The 27,445-nt window shown below is 37.4% G+C and overlaps 2 protein-coding genes across 10 annotated transcripts in view; one reads left to right on the top strand and one right to left on the bottom strand.

The window, feature by feature from the left end:
* Nucleotides 1-2,389: 2,389 nt before the first annotated feature.
* LOC105063764 (thiosulfate sulfurtransferase like domain containing 3) lies at nucleotides 2,390-7,512 on the bottom strand. The gene is made up of 4 exons (XM_010948392.3): nucleotides 7,357-7,512; nucleotides 4,414-4,587; nucleotides 4,154-4,313; nucleotides 2,390-3,864 (listed from the first exon to the last, which is right to left on the bottom strand). Exons 1-4 carry the CDS (start codon nucleotides 7,430-7,432, stop codon nucleotides 3,792-3,794), a joined length of 483 nt encoding a protein of 160 aa, XP_010946694.1. The 5' UTR covers nucleotides 7,433-7,512; the 3' UTR covers nucleotides 2,390-3,791.
* A 4,419-nt stretch (nucleotides 7,513-11,931) lies between these two features.
* The window catches only part of USP45 (ubiquitin specific peptidase 45), a 59,497-nt gene continuing 43,983 nt past the window's right edge, over nucleotides 11,932-27,445 (top strand). For 2 of the 9 annotated variants that reach the window (XM_074368588.1, XM_074368589.1), the window contains exons 1-5: nucleotides 11,940-12,065; nucleotides 16,355-16,464; nucleotides 20,131-20,303; nucleotides 21,510-21,613; nucleotides 25,609-25,709. In XM_074368588.1, the coding sequence (XP_074224689.1) occupies nucleotides 16,365-16,464; nucleotides 20,131-20,303; nucleotides 21,510-21,613; nucleotides 25,609-25,709 (478 nt within the window). In that variant the 5' untranslated portion in view covers nucleotides 11,940-12,065; nucleotides 16,355-16,364. Of the gene's footprint in view, nucleotides 12,066-16,354; nucleotides 16,465-20,130; nucleotides 20,304-21,509; nucleotides 21,614-25,608; nucleotides 25,710-27,445 lie in introns of those variants that run through there. The other 7 variants (XM_074368591.1, XM_074368593.1, XR_012508687.1 and 4 more) reach the window with 7 other exon arrangements.

Here is a 27,445-nt window from a genome sequence, read left to right on the forward strand (position 1 = left end):
AAATGTAAGAAAATTAAAGACCACATAATGGCTCGCATCATAATTCTCTTAGCGTTGCTGTAAGACATAAAGAAAATGTTAGGTCTCAGCCCCATTTTCCCTCTCATTCCGCTCCACAGAGCAACTTTCAGACATTTCTCTGCTGTTGTGTTCCTTCCACATTTCCAAGTAACAAGCTTATAATTACAGCATTTATTGAGCACTCAGTATGTGACAAGTATGTTCTAAGCTCTCTACATTATGAAGTCATTTAATTATCAGAACAATCATTTTACAGATGAGGAAACTCAGGAACAGAAAGTTAAATAACTTACCCAATCACAAGTAAATGACAAGAGCTTGGATTAGATTCTTATTAAAACCTGGGCAGCGGGGTTCCAGGGCCCAGGCTTACCACTTTACCATCCTGCCTCTTCTGCTTACTCTCCAGTTTCTTTTTTCTTTCCGTTTGATTTTTTTCTTCAATTGTAAGTATTATCTATTAAATTCCTGCTATGGAAGATGAAGATTTCACTTTCTCATACACCTACTCTCCACTTCCAACTCCCATCCCATCCTCCAACTCCCTGTGCCCAACCCATTCTACACTGGGACTTGTGTTCCCATGATCGGCCCAATTAATTGTATAATTCTTGTGAAACATATTCAGTATATATTAAGTTTACATAGAAAATGTGTTCTCTAGTATTTCTTTTAGAAGAAGTTTTTTGCTTTCTGGAAGTATTAATTGCCTTGCAATTTGCTCAATTTACTTTATATCTTTTATTAATTTATCACCAGAATTACTATTTTCACTTATTCCACAGATCACTCACAGGGAGACATTCCTCCTTGACTCTTTCATCTTTTTGTTTAGGTATCCAAGTTACAGGGAATCCTTTTTTTTTTCTTTGCTTATTTATGCCTTTGTTTTAATGGCGTACATCCTCTAGCTTCTTGAGAAAAGGTGCATTGAAGGTTTCTTTTTCTTTTAAGGAGCACCTTGTTTGTGTATGAGAATGCAATTTGTTATCATTCTAAGGATAATAATTTAGGGTTTTTTGCTTTAAAATTTTTCTTTACTCCCTGCATTTACATTCTTTCCTTGAAGTTCCTTTTTTTCTGTTTGGTTTGATCAGAGTTTTGAAGTGAGAATCATGCTTTGTCTCAGGATACTTCACACTTGAGAGGCAGAGAGAAAGCTATCTGAAGGCTTCTGTCCAAGAGTAGGACTTTTCAGTGGTGAGCTTCACAGTAGTATAAGGGAGCAACAGAACTTTTTTATGACCCATCCCTCCCAACCCCAAAATCATTCTGAAGTTTTTTGCTTTGGGATGGGTCAGTTTTTCTGGAGAGGAAGCGTCTAGCTTTCTATCAGAGGTGGTAGGAGCTGGGCTGTCAGAGTTTTGGAGGTGAGTGAGGTCGGGAGGGTAGGTATATCATTGTTCAGTACTTGGAGTTTCACTTTATCTTCCTGTTTTCTGTAAGGCATCTCGCTGCCATTCCTGAACCCAGGTGTTTAACTGGAAGTTTCACCAGCCTTCTTTATCCATTAATGTTAAGTGAATACAAACAGCAACCCCAAATATCAACTACCAATAAGCAAATACCATTTTGTACTGATTAACACCATAACACTAATAACACAGTATGAAATACTTGATGTGCATTATCTGACTTAATCTTCAGAACAGTACTATCAGGTAGGAACTGTTGCCTACACATGGATACACTTTAACCAGAGTCTACTATTATAATTTATTAAAATTTCTCTCCTTTTTCCTTCTTATCCTTGCTCTTGTTAAAACTTACAGTACTGAGAAGAGATGGTGGCAAAATTACATTTTTCCATTAATAAACTGAAGCCCTTTTAGACAGAAATAAGTCTTCCTGGACGGTGGGAGAAGCATTCAATTTTCCAATTTGTCTTCAATATAAATTTCTCACAGATTAGCTGCTGGTCCTTCCTCTGTCCAATATTTCTATGGCATAAACATACTAGACAGCAAAATGGTGCATTATCATAGAATCCGAGAGGCCTCACAGATTATAAGGCAGGTAAGAAATGTACAATGAAAAAGAAGGGAACTTGAGACACTTTGTTCAGAACCTGAGGCTGTGCACTGTTGCCACTTTTTCTAGGACATCCTCCTCCATTAAGAAAATAATGTATAGCACCTATAATATTTAAAAACATAATCTGACTAGTCTACATTTCTAAAACTTTTGATCTCCTCTTGCATTACCAGATTAAAACTGATACATTCAATTCCCATGATTGAAATAAAATAGCCACCTGTTAATGATGTATTAAATCATATGCTATTTTTTCACATTTTGAGGCATCTGATACCAGACTTTGGTAATGGTTTTACTCTTAAGTCAGTAAAAGTCAGTGCAGTTTCAGATATATAATTTGTTAAATTTTTATTTAAGAATACCAAATAAAATCATTCGTAAATTTGATCTGATATAGAAAACAAATCATTCTAATTAATTTGTTAATCCTTTGCTTTTTCCAAAAGATACAAGTATAATTATATTTGGGTAAATAAGATACATTATAAGTTTTTTCTTTAAAAAAGTACCAGGAATCCAAAGGTATTATAATTGTACAATCTGGTTTACGTGTCTCCAACTAAGGATACCGAGTTCCTATCCCAAACATATAAAAGGTAAAAATAAGTATTCATTTACCCACTAAACATGCTAAATAAAATGTTAACCATACTGTTACAACCTCCTGTGTTCTTGTCGCAAAGGAAACCATTCTGAATTTGGTATTTATTATTCTCATACTTTATACTTATACTATGTGTACATACATACACATGCATATATAGGTATAAACTAAATACATAATATATGGTATTATTGTGCATATACTGTACTGTATATGTTTCCATAGTTTGCCTTTTCTCACAACATTGTAGGAATCATCCATATTAATATGTGTACCTTATTTATTTCATTTGTATTAATTATCTCATCAGTTGTGTCTAATCTGTTAAACCCATCTACCATCTACTGGGTTTTAAATTTCAGTTACTGTGCACTAGTGTACTAACAAGCAAAATGTAGGACTTAACATTCCAAAGGAATATACTCATGCTAGTGGGAATCATTTATATTTAAACATTTTTCTATTTTCATTATTCTATTTTTATTTTCATTATTTTAATTGAGATATAATTACAGATAATGTATATTTTTTAAGTGTTCACGTCAATGAGTCTTGATAAATGTATATGCCTATGTACCAATACCTCAATCAAGATACAGAGCACTTCCATCACCCTAGAAATTTTCTTCCTTGCCTTTTCCAGTTAATCTCCTTCCCTCCACAGAAGCAACCACTGTTCTGAGTACTATGCCCATGGATCATATTCATTTTTTAAATTGCAAATTATATCACTGCCATGCTGGTCACCTCTTTGATGAAGAGTACAGTACAGAAGCTATTCTAACACAAATAGTCACATGTTATGTTTAGGTAGCAAAAGAATTCAAGTCTTTTGGAATACTATTGAACTATACTAAGCTATTTAAAAATTAATTCCTAGAGTCCCAACCCTTATATTTCCACGGTAAACCACATGCATTACCTCAATCCTCAACAGCCTTTGGAAGAGGGCAGGGGGAAGTGGGATTCTCAATTTACAGATGAGAAAAAGATTCAACAAATTAACTGACTTATACAAAATCCCCTTCCCATTAATCAGTGGTGCCACGGCTACTTTCTTATTCTTTTGTTTCTTCCACTATCCTGGGCTGCATGTACACAAGGAAAGGGCCAGCTTGTATTCCAAAATTCAATGTCCTTGTTTCTTCTCTGAAAATTCATAGGTTGCCCACTCCTTCCATCCTCCAGCATAATTTTGAGCACTAAAAACGTACATCAAATAATTAGTGCTATAAACATTTTCTCCTGCTTTATAGCACAAGGTTGACAGGAACTTTAGAGATTTAGAGAGGCAGTGGCTTTTCACCATACTACTTAGACTTTAGGACTGTTTAAAAGATTGTAGGATGGTAAGTAGAGACTCCTAGTCTCGTTATTCTGCCGCTACCAACACAGTAATTATAAGAAATTCTTCAGTAGACCAATAAAAATATACCTGTGAAACAGTGCAATACACATTCTTAAGCCCATTTTTATACTTCATCTACACACCTGTTAAAGCCCAGAGATAATGCTGTGTCCAGAGCCTTCTTGCTTCTCACTCCGGCTAAACAAGAAAACACTAGACTGTCAGATTTGGATGGCTTTACTTCATTGTACTTCTCTTTGAAGTCTTTTGGGTTCATCTGTAGAGCTTCACCTACCTCATCCACTGCAAGAAACATGTTAAGAATTTCAATTAAATGTTAGATACAGTACATTACTGGATATGTATTTTTCTAATGAATCAGGTTAAGGCACATGTCACTTACGTGGTATATTGACAGACCCGGGGATTTTTCCATACTCAAGAATTTCCCATGTCTCTCTAACATCAATTAACATAATTTTTTTTGAATTCAAGAGTTTTTTAAGTTCCATATAAGTGACATCTTTACAAATAGCAGTACAAAAATTGTGGCAGCTTCCTTTTATTGACTTTAAACCTGGAAAGAATAAAATAACTTAGTTACCTTAAAAATGACTTTTAAAAAGAGTCGGTCACAGGAATCTTCCCTTTTGTTCCAGTTAGCTAACCAGATTAATCCTTTGACTTTACTGAACTGTGTGATCGATATATGTATTTTGTACATGGCCTGACTGAACAGTAAGGTACAGCTCTGTCCTCCTGCCCTGCACACTTATGGCTGGTCTTGTGCAGAGTCCATATTGTGCTCTCTCCAAGCCCTTTAATTGGGAGCAGTTTGAAAATACACATGCAGCATTTGGTAACTGAATCTTGCAAATGATTTGTAAATCTTACCCTAATCAAAGTTTTTCCTGTGTAGTAGAGTCACATCAAATTGACACTTAACTTTCTCTAATTCAGCAAAGGTGGGCGGGCTGGGGGGAAGGGAGAACAGGAGGAGCAACTGGTAAGTCTGGATTTCCTGCCTTCCCATTCAGTAAGCAAAAGCCTGAAGCAAGCATGGTCCCTTGAGAGTCTCAGCTCCCCCAAGCCTCTCACAGTATGAGCCTGTACTCCACACTAATTATTTAAAGCTATTGTGTGTGTGTGTGTGTGTGTGTGTGTGTGTGTGTGTACACAACACGGCCTCTACTTGTAAATGAACCACTTCATCGGTGCTCAACCAAAGAAACAAAAGAAAAACTGGCTGTTTGGGATTCCTGAGAGATGATGTGTGGTTTCCTTGAGGGATTTTCAAAGGTAATACAGACTATGCCTAATTTTCACCTTTTGAGCTTAACTTTGAATGAACTCCAATTTTGCTGTTTCCACACTGGTAAATCCAACCTCACCAGGTTACTCCCTTCAGCCTACATTACAGGTGACAGTCCAAGATTCCTATAAGTTCTATAATGTCCTTCAACCCACCTTACCAACGTAATTTACCAAACTTCCTCCATTCTTCTCTGCCCCAGTTATCCTACCCTCCAGCTACACCAAAAGTACACATGTGCTCTAACCTCATTTTTATAGTGGAAAGAACAGGGATTTTAGAGTCAGATAAACCGAGGTTCAAATCCTGGCTTGCCCATTTAGCTCTGTGACCCTCAGCAGATGACTTAAACTATCTGGGAGTTTGTTTCTTACTTGCAAAATGGGAATAATATTATTTAGCTTTTTGAATTGCTGTGAAGTTTAAATAATCTATACAGTGAACAATGAATATCTTCACCGTTCCTTAAGCACACTGTTCCTTCTGAAGGGAATACCTTTCTCTCTCATTTCTACCTGCACACTCTTTAAGTCTCCTTTAAGACCCTGTTAAATGTCACTTGTCACCTCCCCTTTGACCCAACAATTCCACTTGTAGGAAAAATACTTGAACATTTACACAAAGAAGCATACAATGATAATTACTGAAGAACTTTTATAAAAGCAAAAACAAAAATGGAAACCAAAATATCCATTAATAAGGGAGTAGTTAAATAAACTATGATCCATACTATGGGATATATCCAGTGGTTGAGAGCTATGTGTGCTGCTATGGAAAGCTTCTGAACACTAAAGTGAGAAAAAAGTTCCAGAAAAGTAAGCACATATATAATCTTATTATATATAGATATCTATAGTGTATACTATATATAGTACATATAGATCTACATAGTGTATATGTAGTTCTATCTATATATGTAGTGACTTATATACATGTAAAAATATATACGTGGTATTTTCATGTGTGCATTTATTTACATCCACTCATGGAAAAGTGTTTAGAAGGATGTGTACCAAACCATATCTGAGGAGACTCATGCTGCGCTGTGTTGTTTGTTTTAATATAATGAGAATAAAATCATGTATTAGAAGTAGAATTTTTTAAATGAAACAGGCACCTTTTCTCTAACAACTTCTCCAACTCGGGTGGAGCCGGGAGTTCTCTCCATTGCAGTCTCACTCGACTAGGCTGTGTGTGGTGATTGTTTATCTGTGTCTGTCTGCCCCCCAATATGGTGAAGTGAGCTGTATCCCCAGCAGGACGCCTGGCTGATTAGGTGCTCAATAAATGCTGATTAAAGGTAAAACCAAACAACAAAGAATCTGCTTGAACAGAGCGTCTTCAACTACAGAAGATGTACCAGGAGTTATAATGGAGTAACTGGGGGGAGGGAGGAGAAAGTGTTGCGCTGGGGCCCCTGTAGCTTTATCCACAAAACTTGTTAAAGGAGAGGCAGCATGTAAAGCAAAGAGAAAGGACTGGAGGCTGCTCTGAGTTCTAGACACACACCCGCTACCCTCCATTAACGACCTTCGCTTCTCTGGCTTCTGCTTCGCCAGCTGTAAAACAAGGAGTGGTACCGTTACAGCCCCACCGTGTGATAAGTGTAGATTTCATCAACCTATGAGCGCCGCTCTCTAGTGGGTCACAGGTGTCACTCCCAACGCTGCGCTCGTCATCGCGTCTCTCCCAGGCAGGAACTGGCCTGGCCATCAGGCTCAATTCTCTGAGTCGCGAACTGACCTTCATCGCTCAGTCAAGCACCAGTACCTTTATACATGCCTTTCCATGCGAGCTCCCTGGAGCAGTGTGTACCCCTCTCCCTGAGTCCGCCAAGAGCAACCCCAGGCCCCAATAGCCCGGGATCTGAAGGAACAAGAAGCGTAAGTGGATGTTACCTTCCTTGGGGCCGGGTGTAATGGGTCTGATTTGTAACAGGAAGTCTTGAAGAAGCGACTGCCCCAACTAATGCCATCCCTTCCCAGGGGTCCAAGGTTAGGCGTTCTCCCTTTCCCCGAGGACCACCGAACTCACCCCACAGCGCAGCCTCCGCTGAGGCGAGGATCACCCGGCGCGCACTTGGGAGCAGCAGGAACCGGGGGAGAACCATCGCCGGCTTGCGCTGCGGGGCTACTGACCACTTCCTGCTCCGGCTCCTCCTCCTCCTCCCGCCACGGGGCGAGCCGCGCCGGCCTCTCGAGCGCCCTCCAGCCAGGCGCCGGCCGAACCGGGTAGTGCCACCAGGAGTAATTGCGGACGGAAGCGTGCCCTGCTTTAAAACTTGAAGTCGTTTGGAAAGAAACTAAGGTCTGGGATTGCTTTTTTTTTTTTTTTTTTTTTTCAGAGGAGGGACATAGTTTACAAGTGGAAAGAAAATATAACAAAGATAATAGTTAAAGAAAAAGGTAAAGTTCTCCAATTCATTTCACAACAAGCTTCTCATGTATTGGATTAAAAGCAAACTCCATGGACACTATTCTAAAGACTTATTCCTGATTCCCACAGCTGGTTCACTGATGTCAGCTTTAAGATAACCTCAAGCTATCGTCTTTTCCCCACAACATGAAACTTTGTCAGGGTTAAGTCCAACTATTTTATAAAATGTGTTAGTTACCAATTGATACTACAAGTTACCACAAATATGTTGGCTTCAAACAACACAAATTTATCATGCACAGTTTTGTAAGTCAGAAGTCACTTGGCTAAAATTAAGGTGTCGGCACCCATGTGTTCCTTCTGAAGGCTATAGGTGAGAATTTCTTCTCTTAACCTTTTCCACCCACTAGAGGCTGCCTGCATGCCTTGGCTATTGGGGTCCCTTTCCCCATCTTCAAAGCCAGTTTAGCATCTTCAAATCTCTAACTCTGATTTCTGCTTCTGTTGTCAGGTCCCCTCTTTTGCTCTAACCCTCTTGCCTCCCATTCATTAGGACCCTTGTGATCACACTAGGACCACTGGGATAATCTTAATTTAATCCTAAATGCAAAATCCTTTTGCCATGTAAGGTAACACATTCACAGGTTCTGGGAATTAGAACATCTTGGTTTGTGTGTGTTGTGGGGGAAGCATATTCAGCCTATCACATACAATTTCTTATTACCTTATAGTTTCTTATTATCATATTCTTTCTTATTGTTTTTAATTTATTCTCAACTTGGTTCATTACTTTATTTTTCTAACTTATTCTCAATTTGGTTTCCAAGTATAATTAAAGCCTTATTTAACTGCAAATTGATTCACAGTGAAACATATTTTCAATTGGTTTCTAAATGGCATTATTAAAGTATGTGTCCAAGGAATAATTTCTTTAAGCACGCACTTTTAAATTATTCAGTTTTTAATAATTTAATAATTAATAAAAACCGCTTCAGATTTCTGTACCAATGACATCACTTACAATTATGTTTCTCCAAATCATTTGGATTTTAACCATAGTCTCTGTGTAATCCATTTTGTGAACTGACTTTGAACTAAAATGTCATTCTATATTGTACATGTATACTCTGTGGCATCCCCATCATAAACCACAGGTAATAAAGACACAAATATGGAAACAATGTACTTGGTCTCAATGAATCACATTTAATCCAATGTACACTTTTGCAAGAGCACATATTACTAAACAATTCTTTTTCTAGTGTTCATGACTAATTACTTGAGAAATATTTTTCTGTATGATTTTTTTTTTCTGAAAAGATGAATATGTCCTCCTGTACTTAGCACAGTGCCAAACTGGGTTTATTTAAGAGGTCTTAGAGCAAAAAAATCTTGTCAAACAAGAGTATTGACAATTGCTCCTTGGACACTTTTTCTCCTTGGACAAGTGTCCAAGTTCTTCCTTCAGAGAAGGTGTGACAGAGGGAAATAAGGCTTAAAGCGGGATGAAAAGGAGAGAAATAATTTAACTCTTCCGGGAAAGGTCTACTAGTGCTGAGCTAATGTGCATCATTAATTCTGAAGCAACTCTTTTTATTTTTTGCCATATTGCAAGTGAGAGACAACTGGAAAGGAGGGGATTTTTAAGAGACTTGGGATTTTTTCTCTTTCTTTCTAAATCCACATCAAGCCCCCAGATTTTAGATAAATCAGATGAAAAATTAGGAAATGTACTGCCTTTCATGCAATATTTTTTTCAAGAGTTTCTATCAAAATGAACATCTGTTGACTCAGCATTTTCACTGCTACCAGTTTATCTACCAAAAATATCTGCGCAAGTAGGCAAAGAGACAAAGGCACCCTAACAGGGGACTGATTGGGGGAAAAAATGATACATCCAGTCCTAAGTAATCAGTCAAAAGAATGAGGCTAATGTGGAGAAATGTCCAAGATATATAATCAAGTGAGAAAAAAATCAAGTTATAGAATAGAATGTAGACTGTAATCTAACCTGTGTTCTCTTTTAATAAGTGGTAATCATATGAAAATGTGGTACCAATGTACACCATATGTGCAAAGACAATTCCTGAAACTGTACATATGAAACAGCAAATATAGAAGAGGAAATGTTACCTCTGAGGAAAGGAAATGAGAGTGTGGGAAAGAAGAAAAGATGAGGAACTTTATACTAAACTGTCATGTATTACTTTTATAGGAAAGAATGTATCTTTAAAAACACAGAATAAAAACTTAAAAGATATATGTATAGACCATAGCTTAGCAAAGTATTCCATACGTTTCCAGACAGAACGATGATGGTAAAATTAAGATATTTAACATTATTTGAAATGTATACACAGCTGATCTTAAGCATATTTATATTTTTATTTGATTTTTTTCATAATGTTTTGCAATAGCACTAAAAATATACTTAAAGGTACCATTTAAAAATAATTTCCTTCCTTTGAAGAATACATCAAATAGTAAATTTTACTTTCAATTAAGTGAAAAGATAAATAATTTGAAGAACGTCAGAAACAAAAACTTAGTATTTGACAAGTTTTCTCTAACTCATGCCACGTTTTGAAATGGAGATTGCAATCTCTGGAGATTTTGATCACATTAAAGGTACATCTGCTAGAAATAGGATAGCTTTGGAATTTTGTAATTTTCATGAAAAATTGCATGGTATTGTATGGTGATTTCCATAATTCCTAAATTTCTTTTTATTAGAAAGAGAACTTAAAATTCCATATTCTAACAGTCCCCTCCCTTTTTTTCTTGTAAATTGGATTCCAATTTATGAAACATTTTCAAAATCCCTTTTACTGCAATGCAATTTAGTATTCAAATTATTTAGATTTGCTCAAGTTTGCATGTCTTTTCCCTCTCCATATTCTGTTTGAAAGCTGACGTTAAATGATTTATGAAGTAGATAATTTTGAGTTCAAAATTACAGCAAGACCTGATCTATTATTATTTGGGGACTATTTTCTTTTCCGTAGAGAAAAATTTCCCCTACCCCGAAACACGATTATGTGTCCCGATACTTAGCTGTGACCCACATATTTTCATTCAGTTATAGCTGTTGAATTAATGGTTTCTGTAAGCACAGTGCAGACAACTGTAACCTCCTTTGCCAAGTTCTCTACATGGAAATAGTTTTAACTATTTCATAAGAAATGAACTAGAGTTTTTAAGGGAAAATCAGAGTTTGGGAGATTTATTCCTAATAACTTTTGACCTGTAATCCAAGACTCTATCCATAGGGCCACACCTCTCCCCTGGATGAAGAACTGCCAAAGATTACAAGACTTACAGTTTATTCATAAATAATGTTGATGTTTGCAATATTAATAATTGAGCAGGACCCTGTGGGGCCTTCCAGGGTCAGACCCCTTCCCATATCCTCTGCTGTAGCTCCTCTCTGAAGTACCCAGATAATAAAATTCACATATATTTCCTGAGTTTTTCAGATGCTTAAAACCACCATCAAAGGGAAGAAATTTACTTGATGATGGAGAGTGCATGGCCCTCAGACCTTCTGGCACCTAGGAGTTGATAATATTGACTATCCTGTTACCTCAACATCAACCAATCAGAGAATTGTGCACCAGCTAATCAAATACCCTGGGACCCCCTCCCTTACCTGGCCTTTAAACTTTCAGGGAGTTCAGGGTTTTCTTGGGAATGAGCCATTCGGTCCTCCTTGCTCAGCCCTGCAATAAACCTGCTCAAACTCATGTTTCAGTTTGTTTGGCTTCATGGTACCATGATGGAATCTGCCGTCATGGTAACAATATTCAAACAAAATATTTTCCTACCAACTACTTTTACAAAACACATGCAAAATACAAACCATTTTAACAGTATCAAGCTTCCAAGAGGTATAGCTTAAGAAATATCCTGTCTAATAAAGTGAGAGTGACAAGTAAGACAATAATAATGGAAAAAAAAAAAAGGCAAGATAATATTCGATGTCAGATGTGACTATACTGCTCAAAAGAGCGTGAGGCAGGGAAGTCTGAGGCTACCTCGGCAGATGCCCAGCAACAAGCGGGACTAAATCCCGACTCGCGGAAGACCCGAGCAGCGAAACAGGCCACTCTCCGGATCCAATCAGGCGTCTACTTACACTATTCTAAGATTAGCCGCAGCCTACCAGGCCCTACCCGTGTAGAGAACGCAGGCGCGACACACGCCGGTCCAGCCCTGTGCCCAACTCAGGGAACGCGGCCACGCGCCGAGCGCCCCGAAGTCGCCGGGACGTGGGGGCGGGCACACACGGCCCCGCCCCTGCCGGCGGGCAGGGCGGCCGCGCAGGCGCAGTCGCTTCTGGTCGTAGCGCGGCCGCTCGTCCGGAAAGGGTGAGTCTGGGTTGCGGTGCTGTGTTCGCCGCATTTCTCCTTCTTCCTTTACGTGACCTCAGCCCCTTGCGGCATGACGGACCTGGGACAAGGCCTCTACATATATATTTCCCAATCTTTGCCTTCGCCTTCCCAATCCTTGGAGGCACCAGGCGGCTACCGAGGGCCGCGTGAGCGCGGCGGGGCCGGCCCGGTGTCCGGGCGGCGGCGGGAGGAACCAGGGGAGGCGGGGCGGGAGAGGGGCCGCCTCACCTTGACCGAGGGGCGCGGCGGCCCGGCACCCTTCCGGCCTGCCTCCCGTGCCTCTCTCTTCGCAGCGCGTTTTCCCTCCAACAACTTGGAATGTTTTTGTTAGTGACGGGGAAGCGTGTCTTGCCTGGGTTTCCGGCACAATTGTAGTATTACGAGTCCTGGAGGTGGATTGCCTAGGTTCAGATCTTCATCCACCACTTACTGGTTCCGGAACCTCTCCAAGTCACTTAACCCCTGTGTGTCAGCTGTAAAATGGAAGAAATAATAGTAACCTGTTTCATAAAGTGGTACGTGGTTGTGAGGATGAAGTGGGTTAGTATCTCTCAAGTGCAGAGAACCGAGTGTGATGGACATAAAAGTATGTAAGTGCTGGTCATTTTTTTTTTAGCCTTGTATCTAAAAGGAGAGTTATGTCCCTTTCTTACTACCCATCCCTTCTCCTCCGAAAATAATTGCGCAAAAGTACGAAAAAAAGGTTTTTTCCTTTTTTGAGAATATGGACTTTTGTTTGCATAACCTGTTTTTAAAAAACATTTCTAAACAGTCTAGTTGCACATTCTACGTCAGAGAAAAGACAGATGTTAGGGTAATGCAGAAGTTGAAAACTGAAAAGTTTTGTTCGGGAAACCCCGTGAGAAAAATAGCCAGAACTTATTTGTGCTGAGACGAGTTAACATAGTAGACCTGAGACAGCTCTCCTTAGAAAGGCCTGCTTGCAAGGTTAGCCCATGCTTGGCCTCTGCGAACAGTATGATTTATGCAGTTTACCAGCCAGCCCGCATAAAAATCCTGCACCTGTGAGTCTGTAATAGGCATCCCTGGGCAAAAGCATTGTACAGACATTGCTGGATTTTACTTACTACCTGCAGAGTGTGCTATGTTTGACATCTCCTGGGAGGGAGAGAACCTTAGGGAACCTGCAGAAGGATTTCTCTAGACTTCACTTTTGTCTTTTCTGTTATGATCAGGCTGTATGCCCTGTACTACATTGCTGTAATAAATACTGGCCATGAATACAACTATATACTGGGCCTTGTGAGTTTGTCTAGTGAATCTCCAAATGTGAGGGTGGTCTTGGAACTCCCCAGACACAATATTGATGATAGGAAGTATTTGAAACACTAATAATTGGACTTTAATTTTTATCTCTTTTTGCCTGAAAGGGGAATTGAAAAAGAAAGCTATACAGATAAGTGATTGCTAAATAGTTATTTACTGCCCAAAATGAGTCTGTATGTTTAGACATACTACGTGTCAGAAAAATCACTGGAAATTGACCCTACACTGCCAAGTTAAGCTTGAGTCTGTTTTTGAAAAAAGCATAGGTCTTTTACAGATTCAAATACCAAATTCTTTTAGTTATTCTGCCAGCATTCGTTATGTGTTATTGCTCATCTTTATGAAGAGTACCTGTGTAAGGAGGGTAAAAATATGACCAATTTCTCATGGGCCATTTTTCTTGGATTCTGTTGTGTCTATCTCTTTTCAGGACATCAAATTTAAATAGTTGGAAGTAAGTTTCTAAGTTTTGGGGTGGAAAGATCAGATTTGCCATCTGATTATGTCTCTTTTTTCTCAGTAAAGTAGAAGAATAAATTATATTCGAGGAGTAGGGAAATGAAGGAGTTGGGGGTTTGGGAGAGTGAAAAAGATTTCAAATGGCTGTGTGAGGAGTATGTAAGTAAGTTAGTCAGAAAGTGTAGTAGGTAAGGGGATGTCTTGATCCATTTGAGATTGCGATGATAAGTTTAGTAGACCCAGTCTCCTTTCTTAAAAGACTTTCTCCAGCCTTTTTGGATGCAGACATGGGGAAAGCAGTTAATTGGGTTCCTCTAGGATTGAGGTCCTATTCAAGGGGTGATGTGGTAGTCATTAAACCTGGGCACACATATTCTATTCTTTCTGAGTACATGATAAGGTCGTACTCTCTGAACACGCACCCCCATGCCCACCCCATCCCCCTTTCTACTTGAAGTTAAATGTGGCCATATGACTTGCTTTGGCCAGGTAAAGTATAAGCAGACGTGTGTCATTTGCAAGTGAAGCTTTAAGAACCAGCAGTGGATTTGCCACTTCCCTTCCCCTCTTCCCTGCTATCGTGATCATGGAAGCACTTGTTGAGATGCAGCCCCCGGTCAGCCTGGGCACTAGGAGTGGCTGATCAAACAAGCTAGAAGAACTCGAAGTTGTGATCAGAGAACAGAATTCTTGAATTAGTGATTTTGCAAGGGGGAACTGTAGGGGTAAGTGGGTGAGACAGTCAGGAGGGACGAGGCAGTCAGAAATGAAGTGGGCAGGGGACTCGGAGGCCTTGTGCGCATCTCTAACCCTGAAGGCCTTCATTTATTGCAGCTTAGTTGAGTAGAGATGACCCTTAGACTTAAATGACTCTTAAGATGCTAAACTCAAAAACGTCCTTATGTGGAACATGGTATGACTGAATCAGGATTCAGAATTGTTAATGAATTTAAAAATTCTTCAATCTTGATCAAAAAGCAAATAAATAACCACAAAAATTACAGTGAAGCTTAGCCGTGAAGAGCGTGATATCAGGTAGGATTTAGGATGTAGTGGTGTAAAAAGATGTGTAATTTGTATCTAAAATCTTTAGAATTAACTCTGAATTTTTAAGAAATATAAGAGATTTCTTAAAAATATATTTAGAGGTAAATAACACCATGAATTGAGAGAGAAATTCGGTGTAGCTCTGCTACTGAGAGTGTGGTCTGTGGACCCCAGCAGTGGCTTCCTGTTGGGAACTTGTTATACAGGCAGACTCTCAGGTCCTGTGCTAGACTTGAATCAAAATCCACATTTTAACAAGATCTCCAAGTTGACTCCTGTGCACTGTCCTGACCTCTCGAAAAAAGCCAGTGTCTTAGGAAAGTAAAGACACTGTTAACTCTCCATTTGTTATGGGAAGAACAGTTGTAGATTAAAAGATACTTAAGAGACATGACCAATACAAAGTGTAAACCTTGACTGAATCCTTATTCAAAAAACCAGTATGTTGTGCTGAACACTGGAATTTGACACAACATTGTAAAATGATTATAAATCAATAAAAAATGTTAAAAAAAAAACCCCCACCAGTATAGAAGACACTTTGGGTCAGCTGAAGAAATTGGAATATGATAGGATATGAGATGATATTAGGAAATTACCGTTATTTTTCTTAGAAGTGATAATGATGTGATTATATAGGAGAATGTCCTTAAGGGATACATGTTCTCTGCAACTTACTTTTAAAAACAGTTAAGGAAACAAAAACAAACAAACAAACAAAAACTCATATACATGTGTATATATATATGTCTATATACACATTGATATTTGTGTGATAAAATGTTCTAGATGTGGACCCTAGATAGTATGTGGGTGTTCATTATTCTGTTCTTTTCACTTTTGTGGAAGTTTAAAAATGTTCGTAATAAAAAAGTGGGGGAAAAACACAAAAAATGCAATAGCTTAAAAAGATAGAAATGTATTTGTGTCTCAGTAGTCCAGTGCTGGGTCCTGCAGTGCAGATAGGGTGGCTCTACTGTGCTTGGCACTTGGCTTCCATCCCTGGTCCTTCGCAGCATCTCTTAGCCGGTGAAATGGGAGAAAGGGCAAAGGGAGCATGTGAACCAGAAATGGCATAAACTTTCATTTTTTTCATGCACCTGATATCGTATGTCTAAGGGAATGGTTGGTACAAGTCATATGTCATGTGCCATTTGTATATTGGTTTAATAAAGACTTCTTTGGTTTTCACTGATGTTCCCCTCGTCCTGTGTTAATTTACTAGACCAGTTAAAATTGAAGCCTCTTCAGAATGAATATATGTATATTCATGTATGACTGAAAATTTGTGCTCTATACCAGAAATTGACACAGCATTGTAAACTGACTATAACTCAATAAAAAAAAAATTGAAGCCTCTTCAATTTTTATTTATTTATTTATTTTTGCCTCTTCAATTTTAATACACATTAAGTAAAATACATAAAATTTTACTTTTGAGGATTAATGTGTGATTTCCCCCTCCTTTTCAGTCTATAACAGATGCGGGTGAAGGAGCCATCCGGAGCTTTACCTGAGAAAGCCAAAAGAAGTAAAAGGCCTCCTGTACCTCATGATGAAGACTCTTCAGATGACATTGCTGGTAAATTGTGATGTCTGGCATCCTGAATAGTGTTGCAGAAAAGAAATAGTAATACCTGTTTTAAATTAGTAAACCCTTTGCTCTTTATTTTTACCATTTTTCTGTGTGAACTTTAAAATCAGCTTGTCTAGTTCCAAAAAATCCTGTTGGCATTTTCATTGAGATTTTGTTTATTTTACAAAGCAACTTCGAATTGGCGTCTTTTCTTATTATTTGTTTCTCATGGCTGTTAAAAGCAAGCCCTCAAGCCAGCGAGGTTGGCAGATGACGCTGGGGAGCTGCTGGCTTCCTGGCTTGCTTTTCTCTTTAGCCTCATGCCTTGGGTTTTGGCTTCTGCGGATTTTCCTTACTTACCAGTTCAGTACTCCATTTAGAAAAATGTTTTTAATATATTATTTTCAGTTTTAAGTGTTTTTAACTTGGATAGTGTTTCAGGATAGTTAGATTGCTGTATTGCAGGAAGTCTGAATTATATCATTAAATATTTGATCTATTCTGTCAATACGATTTTCTTCAGGGATTCTGAGTATTCTCCTGCTAACTCTCTTTTGCCATCTTCCATAGTTATCATTTTTCCTCAAATCCTCTAAAACTATTTCCTTTTCCTTTCGCTTGCTATTTTTATTTTTATTTTTTACTGTTTTCAGTAGTGTCTCTTTCACCTTATGTTCTGTTTAGTTTTGCCTTCATTTTTGTGGTGTTTTGGTTTTGGTTTTGGTTTTGGTTTTTTTTACTTCCTCGTCTTTCCTGAACTCTGCTTGTCACTTCCTGTTGTCTTGCCATCTCAGCCAGAAGTGTTTGCTTCCGTTTTGTGTTTTTATTTCATGGCTGTGATTGCTCTGCCATTTTTCCTTTTCCTTTCTTCCTCTTTCTTATATTCTCTTAGCACAGAATTTGTCCTTTGACTACCCGTTCTTCAATGTGGGGCTGCTTTTCTTGGGCCAGTTCATTTTGGAACATTTGTGTAAGAAGGAGGGCTTACACCTAACTGGACTTTCGAGTTTGAGCTCATTTAGCTTTTACTGCTCTCCAACCAACAGGATTATGCAGCCCTGGGTTTTTTTTCAGAATCTAAGTGATCTTTTCTTTCCAGCTGCCAGAGAGATAAGGCTGATACCTGCAATTATGGCTTGCTTTTCAATTTTCACTTCGTGCATAAGAAATCCCCTCCTTTTGCTTCTTCTCAAAACAAAAGTGGGTATAGGGGAGCTCCTGCCACTGTGTGGCAGCTCGGAGGTTTAGGTTTTGTTCTACGGCTGCGAAACATACGTTGTTCTTTGTGAAATCTCCCGAGGGTTCTCTCTGCTTCCTTCTGTACGTACGTACGTACGTACGTACGTGCTCCTGTTTGATCTCTGCTGCTTTGAGGTGGGAGGCTTTCTGCCTAATTTGTGACTTGGGGCTTCAGCTGTCTCCTGGTTTCTCTGAAAATGAACTTTGTGTTTTTGTATCCTGTTCTGTTTGCCCTTGGATAGTTTTGGGGAGGAGAAAGCAGAAGTGTTAGCTTTATGCCACCATTTGCAAACTGGAAGACCTCCTTGTAAAGTTTTTATTAATATTTAAAGTAAAAATTATGGAGATTTTGATTATCATTTTTGATTTGTTAATGTGAAATAACTACAGACTTTAATACATTTTAATATTTTTATTCAGGAAGCTCTAGAGGACCTATTTGTCAGATGAAATTTAGACAATTATATGATTAAACAAATTGCAGAAAACTGAGGAAATTTACTTATTAACATAGAGGGAAATTCTTTTACATTTCTCCCCCACAAAAGATAGTGAATACTGTTTAAACACTGGTTAGCTTTTATAGGAAAACTTCAGACTTTTACATTTACTTATACCTATAAAAAGTATATTATGGTTGAGACATTTAAAAGCTAATAGAGTTAATTTAGGGGCCTGAAATTTTTTGATCTTAAATTCACTTATCTCTGAATTCATAAACAATTTCAGTTTTATTACGTCTGAATTGTAGAGTCAGAAAATGATTAAGTTGTACCCTGGCCATATCCCACACCAAAGATGATATAAACGGTGTGTAGAATGATTTTTTTTTTCCCTTAGAATTTTAAAATTTAAAAACTCAAAGCAATGACATTTGGTGAACCATCTCTAGGTCCTGTACTAGTGTGGCTATTTTTATCAGTCTTTCCCTGAACAGCCCTCTCTTTTAATGGCTTGCTTTTCAAACACAGGACTTCAGAATTGTACCTTTTATGTCTATTCTTATAACTTACTTCTTGGGGTAAAATTAGAAGTTTTAATCTATCAAGGGGGGAGGGTATAGCTCAAGTGGTAAAGCACATGCTTAGCACGCATGAGGTCCTGGGTTCGATACCCAGTACCTCCTCTAAGAGTAAGTAAATAAACCTAATTACCTCCCCCAACCCCCCCCAAATATATATAATATATAAATGTATATAAAAAAGAAGTTTTAATCTGTCAGATTTACATATTTTTGTTGAAATTATATTTTATTAAATATTTTGTCAGGAATCACATTCTTTGTCTTTAGAATAAAATGGCAATAACGCTTAATCTCTAGTTAACTGGTAGGCAAAGAGGAATGCTTTGCATTCTGGAAGGGAAGTGGAGAACGTTCAAATGTACATACTCCTTCTGTTTCCCTCTTCAAGGTTTTGTCTCTGCCTTTGTTGTTTGATTTTGGTAGGCAGTTGTAGGTTTGGAGTTTGGGATATTTGAGGAGGAGAAATTGAAGTGTTCAGGTCTTTGGGAGAAATGGAAGTATTATTAAGCCCTTGGGAGAAGAATATGGTTATTTGAAGAATTAAAAACATATTTGCTCATTTTGGCCATTTGTCTCTACACATGCACACAGTGGGACTCTGTTATAAAGGATAATTAAGGACCTGCAAAATCAGTTGTTATTTGGGGATATTCATTAAGGAGAATTCTGAGAATTCTTGTTCCTGCAAATTATGCCATTGTTTATTTCTCTCTTTTTTTCTTCCAACAGTGGTGAAAATAGTATCTTAGCAGAAATAGTCCATGTGAAAAGATTCCACTTGTGTATCTCAGTGAAAAGAAAATACGTTCAAAATGATTGACATATAGTAGCTGCTCAATAAATAATCTCTTTATTTATTAAACTTGTAATTTTTGAACTAATTTTAGATTCATAGGAAGGTACAAAGACATATACAAGAACATCCTGTTCACTCTTCATCCAGCCTCTCCTGATTTAACATTTTGTATTTCTAGAGCACAATGTCAAAACCAGGAAGCTGACGTCAGTACAATCCTCAGAGTTTATTCAGGTTTCACCGGATGTACATGCACTTGTGTGTGTGTGTGTGTGTGTGAGTTTGTGTGCGTGCACACATGTGCAGTGTGATTCCATGTGTAGCTTTCTATAACCACCACAGTTAAGATACTTGACTACGCTGTCAGCACCCTGAGTGCTACTTATTTGTAGCCAAACAAACCACTGCTCCCCATCTATAGCCCCTGGCAACCGATAATCTAATCTGTTTTCCAAATCTGTAATATTTCACAAATGCTTTATAAATGAAATCATGCAGTTTGTATCCTTTTGAGTTATTTTGTTTTTTGAATCTCTGCTTTTTAGTATTGTTGTTGATTTTTGCTTGCTGATGGTAGCGAAAATATGTTCACATTTCGTTTTGTCTTAATCAGTAGGTTTCACTTGCCAGCATGTAAGTCATGCTATCAGTGTGAATCATGTGAAAAGAGCAATAGCTGAGAACCTGTGGTCAGTTTGCTCAGAATGTTTAAAAGACAGAAGATTCTCTGATGGACAGCCAGTTCTTCCTTCTGATGTTTGGTTGTGCCTCAAGTGTGGTTTTCAGGTGAGAAAAGTGTCTTTTATGTGTGAGTTTGTCTTAAATATTTTCCTTAAATGCTTATGTGAGTTGGACTATTGGTAATGCTTAGAATTTAAGATAAATTTATTCTGTGTTTTGATAAAACTCTCCAAGGCTGAGCTTGGAAATGTTTAAGGTTAAGTAGAATGTATGTTATGTTCAGAAAATAATCATATGTGGTTTATAAATACTTCGAAAGGAAACCCAACACACTTGTACTTGTAGTAAGTTCACATATATGGACCTGCCTTTACCTATTTGTATTTGCTTAGAAAATGGATCCAAGTTTTTTTTTTTTAATCTTTTTAGATTCTTTTTTTTTCTCTTTGAAAAGTGATTATTCTGCGTTTTTTCTAGTTTTTTTTTAATTTGGCAAAATAATTTCTTAAGAGCTTAGAAGTTATTAATATCTTTAATAAAGGAATTTTTAAATAAAAATTTACCAGTATACGTTTTTAAAAATAAGAGACATCTTTATTATCTCACATAGAAGGCCCAGAGGTAGGACCACTTCAGAGTCAGTTAGTTCAATGGAAAGAGCACTAAAAACAGATTTCTTGCATTTATCTGCTGTGCCATCATCAGTTTCATGGTTTCAGGATGTCCAAAGATGTTTCATGCATAATGTATCACACAGCAATCCCCAAAGGCCAAAAAGAGGACAATAAATACATCCTTTTCCTATATTCTTTTTTAAAATATGTAAAACTTTTCCAGAAACATCCATTAGAGTGCCTCTCATGGCACATTGACCTGAATTAAATCTCATTTCTTTACTTACCTGGTGATGGAAATTACTGTGATTGTTGGTCTGAGTCTCACTAGTTTTCAGTGGAGTTGGGTGGAGGTGGGTACAGTGTTAGGAAATGTGCGTACAGAGGAGGGACACCACTGGCCTGTGAGGATGCTCAGTGTCCCACCATGCACAAGCTAGGGAGTGTGTACTTTTTAAATGGTCTGGAAATTAACTTGGCTCATGACTGTTTTCCTACATAACAAAAAGCAAGTTAGCCTCTTTGCAAGAAATGGAATTTAATGAGAATCTTTATTGCTTTCTGAAACTTTCCCCTCCTGCTTAAAAGTAAAAACAGAACACTTCCAGTAGAAATTTGAGTATGATTTAATACATTTTGATTAATTTGAAATAAACTTATATGAAAATCATACAAATAGTATTGTGTTAATCTTTAGGGATGTGGTAAAAACTCAGAGAGCCAGCATTCACTGAAGCACTTCAAGAGTTGGAGAGCAGAGCTTCACTGTATTATAATTAGTCTGAGCACATGGATTATATGGTAAGTTAGATTTTGTTAGTATTTATGTCCACTATAAAAATTATCTTTTTCTTTGAGTTTTATGAGGTAAAATATTTAGAGATATTATTACCAGCTTATGCTTTTTAGCTGAACACAACCTATGGAATAATTTTTAAAAAATAACATTATCCATCAATGTAAAATTTAAGTAAGAAAAAATTTAGTCATCCCTCTAGTTTTCTTTAATACTTTCTTCAATAAAGAAAAATTCTTGCCAGTTGATTTTTTTTTTGCAATGAACTTGCTAAATTAGAATTCCAGAGTTCTAGAGGAGGAAGGTACTTCCAGCAGTCAGGTGGTTTGGCAGTTCTCTGCAGGGAAAAGGAAAGCCTCAGCACGTGTGGTTTGTACAGACTCCTCAGGTGATTCTGCTACTTACCCTTGGTTTGAAATTAAGTCCTGTTCTCTCATTTTATGTATAAGGACACTGAGTGTCATTTACCTTTTTGTGGTTACAAAGTAAAAATCCAGACACTAAAACAAGTCTTTTGACTCTCTAGTTCCTTACCAGCATACCACACTGCTTGAGGGCTATAAGTGGACACTGTATTTAAAAGCTTTTCCTGTATTTTACAACAAAAATTTTCTAACTGGAATTTATAGACTCCTAGAGTTACTTGAATGAATTTTCCAGAGTTTTCAAGTTTTCTGTAAGACAAATATATTTTAACTTTTTGCTTCATTGCAAGGATTCAAAATTAATATAAGGATATTTTGGTTTATAAGAAAGACCATCATCATAATTTTTTTTAAACGACTTTTTTTTTTTAAGTTTTTTTCAGCTTTTTTGGGGGTATAATTAGGTTTATTTGTATATTTATGTATTTATGTATTTATTTAATGGAGGCACTGGGGATTGAACCCAGGACCTTGTGCATGCTAAGCATGCACTCTACCACTGAGCTGTACCCCCCTCAATCATCTTATAATTTAATTCAGCTACAGGTTTACATGCCTTCTGCATTTGTATTTTTGTTGCTGTTGGCCACAGGTACTAGAATTGGGGAGAATGAGGAAAGAATAGCTGGAACTTAATATGAAGTGAAGCATTGTAGCCAAGGGAGGGGGATGATGCCAGAATGTGACAGCTCACTAAGGATTTCTCTGTGGTCTTAAGTAGGCAGTGGTCTCCAACGATGGGGTGCATAGGATCACTGGGAGAGCTTGTTAGAGTAGATTGCTGGGTCCCAGGCTTAGAGATTCTGGTTTAGTGGTTCTTGGATAGGGCCTGAGAATTTGCATTTCTGACAGATTCCCAGGTGTTGCCATAGCTGCTGGTCTGGGGACCACAGTTTGAGGACTACGGAAAAAGAGGTGGTGGGAGAATTTGAGTGGCACCTGGTAGAATAGGCTCATCTCCAGTGAAACTGAATTAGAACTTCTGTTGTAACTCTTAGGACCACAATTATACTATGAGTCATGATTTAGTTTCAGCCAAAAAGCATTATCTAGCATAATACATTAGGATCATTAGTAGTAATTTAATTGATTTTGTAGTTTTGTTTTATGTTTTATATTTAATTATAATTTTGCTTTCATAATAGAGGTACAAGGATGGTGATTTATTGAGTTTTGTGAGATGGATGTATTAGGTTTATATTATAATGAAAATAATTTTAAGTCACATTTGGGGTTCTGTAGAATTATATCTATTTCAAAGGAAGATATTAAAGTCTGTCACATGCACTTATAAAAATTTAAAGGTTGTGACTGTTTTCTCTTTTTCAACTAATTCTTGAACCTTAAAAAGTTTAACAGTTTCAGTAGAAAACTTTGCTAATTTGGATTAGAGAAGGCCAGCTGGAACTAGAGAAAAACCTGAAAAACCTAAGAAAAGGAATATTGTAATTTTAATCATTTAATCATGACTAACAAAGTATTGCTGGATAGTGGACTTAATGCTGCTTAATAGGTAATAATTATTAGTATGGTGGTTTCTTACCTCTGATTTCACATCAGAATCTCACAGGTAGAATCTGAAAAACCCATAGATAGGTACCTGTGGTCCCCTATTAAATCAGGGCTTCTGTATTTTTAAGTTCCATTGATGATTCTTATGCTTAACCATGGTTAAGAGATTAACATTTAAAGATAACATAAATGAGTGCTTTTAAATCGCTCAAAAGTTTGTTGAAAGAAGGTTTAACATATCCCTTGTACTCTTATTATAGTACTGATTTATGAGCCCTGTCTGTTTCTCGCCTGTAAAAAGAAAATATACTTCTATAAAGCTATTTATTTTTTCAATGATGATACTTTTTTTTTTTATCATTGTGAGGAATTAAACCAGAAAACACATATAAAGTTTAAGCAGCGCGTGGCACATAGTAAATGGTCAATTATTTTTTGGATTATTTCCAATGGGAAGAAATAGAATTAAATTATCTTGAGCTGTCCTCTTTTCTTCAAATTCCCTGCCATTGTGCAGTTTTTATTTACATTTTCTTTTTGTACTCTTAAATTTACAACAATATATGTATTAAAAAGTGAAAACTAATTGCAATATCAGTAAAAATTTGACATTTCAATATTTTGTAAATGAGCAATTATATTTTTATTATTTTTGCCAATTATTACATCAGTAAATATTCAGCGTCTATTATAATGGAAGCTTGATAATTGTAATTATTTAAATTCCATCATCGTCTATTGGAAAAGATATTTTGGGAGTGTTTCCTATGACTCGATTCCTTCACAGATTTATGTGTGTTTCTGTGTGCAGAGTAATAGAGTGGACAGTCAGTAAACATTGGACTGAATTGTGAGTGCTGTTTAGAAAATAAACTCAAACCTAATTTACAGCCCCTGATCCCAGAGCCACCAGTAGTTATAAGCAAGAAGATTGTGAGTGTGTCAGGTCGTATTGGTATAATGTGTTACATTTATAAAACACTTTCAATACTGTCAGACACTGTTCTTATTTGATTATTGGATCTCATTAAGATGATAATATATAGATGAAACCTTTATTAATATTGTATGCACTAATGAGTCAACTTTAGTGGAGGGTGGTTTTCTGAAAAGGAATGTGCTTTTGAAAATCTGTTCCCTAACTCCCTCTTCCTAAATAAGCCCCAAACAAAATAAAACTCTTACCTCATCCAGTCTTCCCTGTATCTTTAAGTAGAACCTCCATCACATAAGTATTCAAGCCAGAATCCTGGCAGTTATTTTCTTCCTCTTTTTATCTTATTTTTATTTTTCAACCTTTTAACAAAAGTAGACAAAATGGCAAAATGAATTCCTCTGTATCCATCACCCTGCTTTTAACATTACCAACTCACAGAATGTCTTGTTTCCTCTGGACCAGGATTTCTCAGTCTCAATACTTTTCATTTGGGTTGATGACTGTGTTGTGAGCGGGACTGTCCTGTGAGGAGAGAGTATTGGCCGCATCCCATCCCGGACCTCTAAGCGCTGGGTACCAGTAGGAGCTTTCCCAGTTGTGACAACCAAAAATGTCTCAAAACCTTGCCAAATGTCCCCTGAGAGGCAAAATTGCTCCCCTTTGAGAATCACTGACTACCCCTATCTGCTTCTCCCTTCCCTCTTCCTTATCTTTTATATCCAATTCATTACTGCTTCTACCTGAAAATATGTAAGTCTGTTCATTTCTCTCCAGATCCACTGCATCTGCCCTTATCTGCTACTATTCCTGATGCCATCCAATCCGACATTAGGGATGTTTTTAAAATGTAAATTGGATCATATCACTCCTCTGCTTAAAAACCTCTCATGGCATTCCATTACACTTAAGATAAACTACCAAAACTTTCATTTGAACGATAAGGCTCTATATGAACTGTCTTCTGCTTATTTCTGTAGACTTACCTTATTTCTCTTGCCTCATCATGTGTATCCCCCTTACTGCATAATTTAAAGATAAAAGTAGATAAATACCAACTTTATTATCTGACATGCCAAGTTACTGAAGATGCTTTCATAATATTTGCTTAAATTTTATCTTTTTCCAGGTGTTATGAGTGTGATGAAAAATTATCAACACATTGTAATAAGAAGGTTTTGGCTCAGATAGTTGATTTTCTCCAGAAACATGTTTCTAAAACACAAACAAGTAAGTTAAGCAGTTGCTAAAGAAATCTTATTAAAGTATAATATTTTATCATTCTTATAAAGAGATAATAAATTCATGAAGAGTACTTTGGATTTTACTGTGACCTCTTGGAATGAGTGCCATGAATTCTTAGGTAGCAATCTTCTGATGTTATCTTGTGTTGTATTTACATAACTAATAACGAGAAGCTGGAGAGAGTAGCGATTAGATTGTAGACTCAAGTCAAACAGTGCTGAATTTGAATTTAGGTTCCTACTAAGTTACTTCCTGTTCATATGGTTTTTTACTCCTAGTTTCCTTAAGTAAAAAATTAGTACAGTAGTTCCATCATATGGGATTGTTGTGAGTCTTAGGGCTGTTTGCTAAAGATTTAGAAATGGTGTGTGTAAAAATCCTTGCATAGTGCCTGACACATATTTGTGAAATGACACCTGTTATTTGTTACATAATTGTAGTGCAGTTCTGACACTAACAACCTGGAGTTGGCTAACCTTGCCGATTAAGGCCTCAGTCCCGCAAAAGATTGCCCTTACTTCAGATGACATTCTCAAGCTAGGGGTTCTCAGACCACCCACATTTCTGACTGATTGTGTACTGACTGTGAAAGTTCCCACTGCCCTCTTAGGTTCAATAATTTGCCAGAATGACTCAGATAATAATAACATTTTCATCAGAGAACACAGAAAGTGTTATACTTACATTACAGTTTTGTTACAGCAAAAAAAAAGATGCAAATCAGGACCAGTTGAAAGAAGAGACATGTAAGGTGAGGTCTGGGAAGGTCCCAAACATGAAGCTTCTGTATCTTCCTGTGGAGTCAGGACACACTGCCTTCCTGGCACACTGATGTGTCATAATAAAAACACACAGTATTGATAACCAGGGGAGCTCACTGGAGCTTTGGTTAGGATTTCATTGCATAGGCATGGCTGATTGAATCATTGGCTGCACGATTTAATTCAGTCTCCAATACCCTAACCCTCAAATCGCACACAATTTGGTCTTTCTGGCATTACTGGCTCCCATCCTGAATCATCTCATTAGCAAAAATTGTGTAGGGTCCCACAATGAATAAAAAAGATAACTTTTTAAGCATAAGCTATCAAGTGTGTGGTCTGAGGAGCTCACCATGAATAAAACAGACACTCCTGTCACTCTGGAAATCCAAGGATTTAGAGGGTGCTTCTCAGGAACCTGGGACAAAGGGCAGCTAAATCCATTATTATGCAATAGTAATGTGTTATATATTACATACTTTGTTATCTAACATATAAACAATATATAATACATGTTAATATAAATTAAGAGTATATCAGGAAGCAGTTTCTTCATTCAAAAATGTTAAGTGCCTACCACATGCCAAGTTTTATACTTTATGCTGTCTATAGTAGTAAAACAAAAACAGTTTTATCTTTCCCTCTTGGGGTTGAGAGCATAGTGGAAGAGACACAGAAATGTAAGCAAATATCTGGTAAGTGCCTCAAAGGAAAGGAACAGGTCGCAGTGAGAGGTAATAACCTGGAGGTCGTAGTGATCAAGAAGGGCCAGTGCGGCTGGAGTGTGGTTTGCTGGGAGCGAGCAGAGTGTGATGGAGTTAAGAGATAGGAGGGCAGGTCATGCATGATACTGTAAGGAATTCCATGGTGAAGAATTTTTATTTTATTGGAAATTTAATAGTGGAAGCTATTAAAGTGCTTTAAGGAAGCTATTGAAGTGCTTTAAGCAGAGGAGTAATC

The sequence above is a fragment of the Camelus bactrianus genome, chromosome 8 (assembly GCF_048773025.1).
Source record: "Camelus bactrianus isolate YW-2024 breed Bactrian camel chromosome 8, ASM4877302v1, whole genome shotgun sequence".
NCBI lineage: Eukaryota > Metazoa > Chordata > Mammalia > Artiodactyla > Camelidae > Camelus > Camelus bactrianus.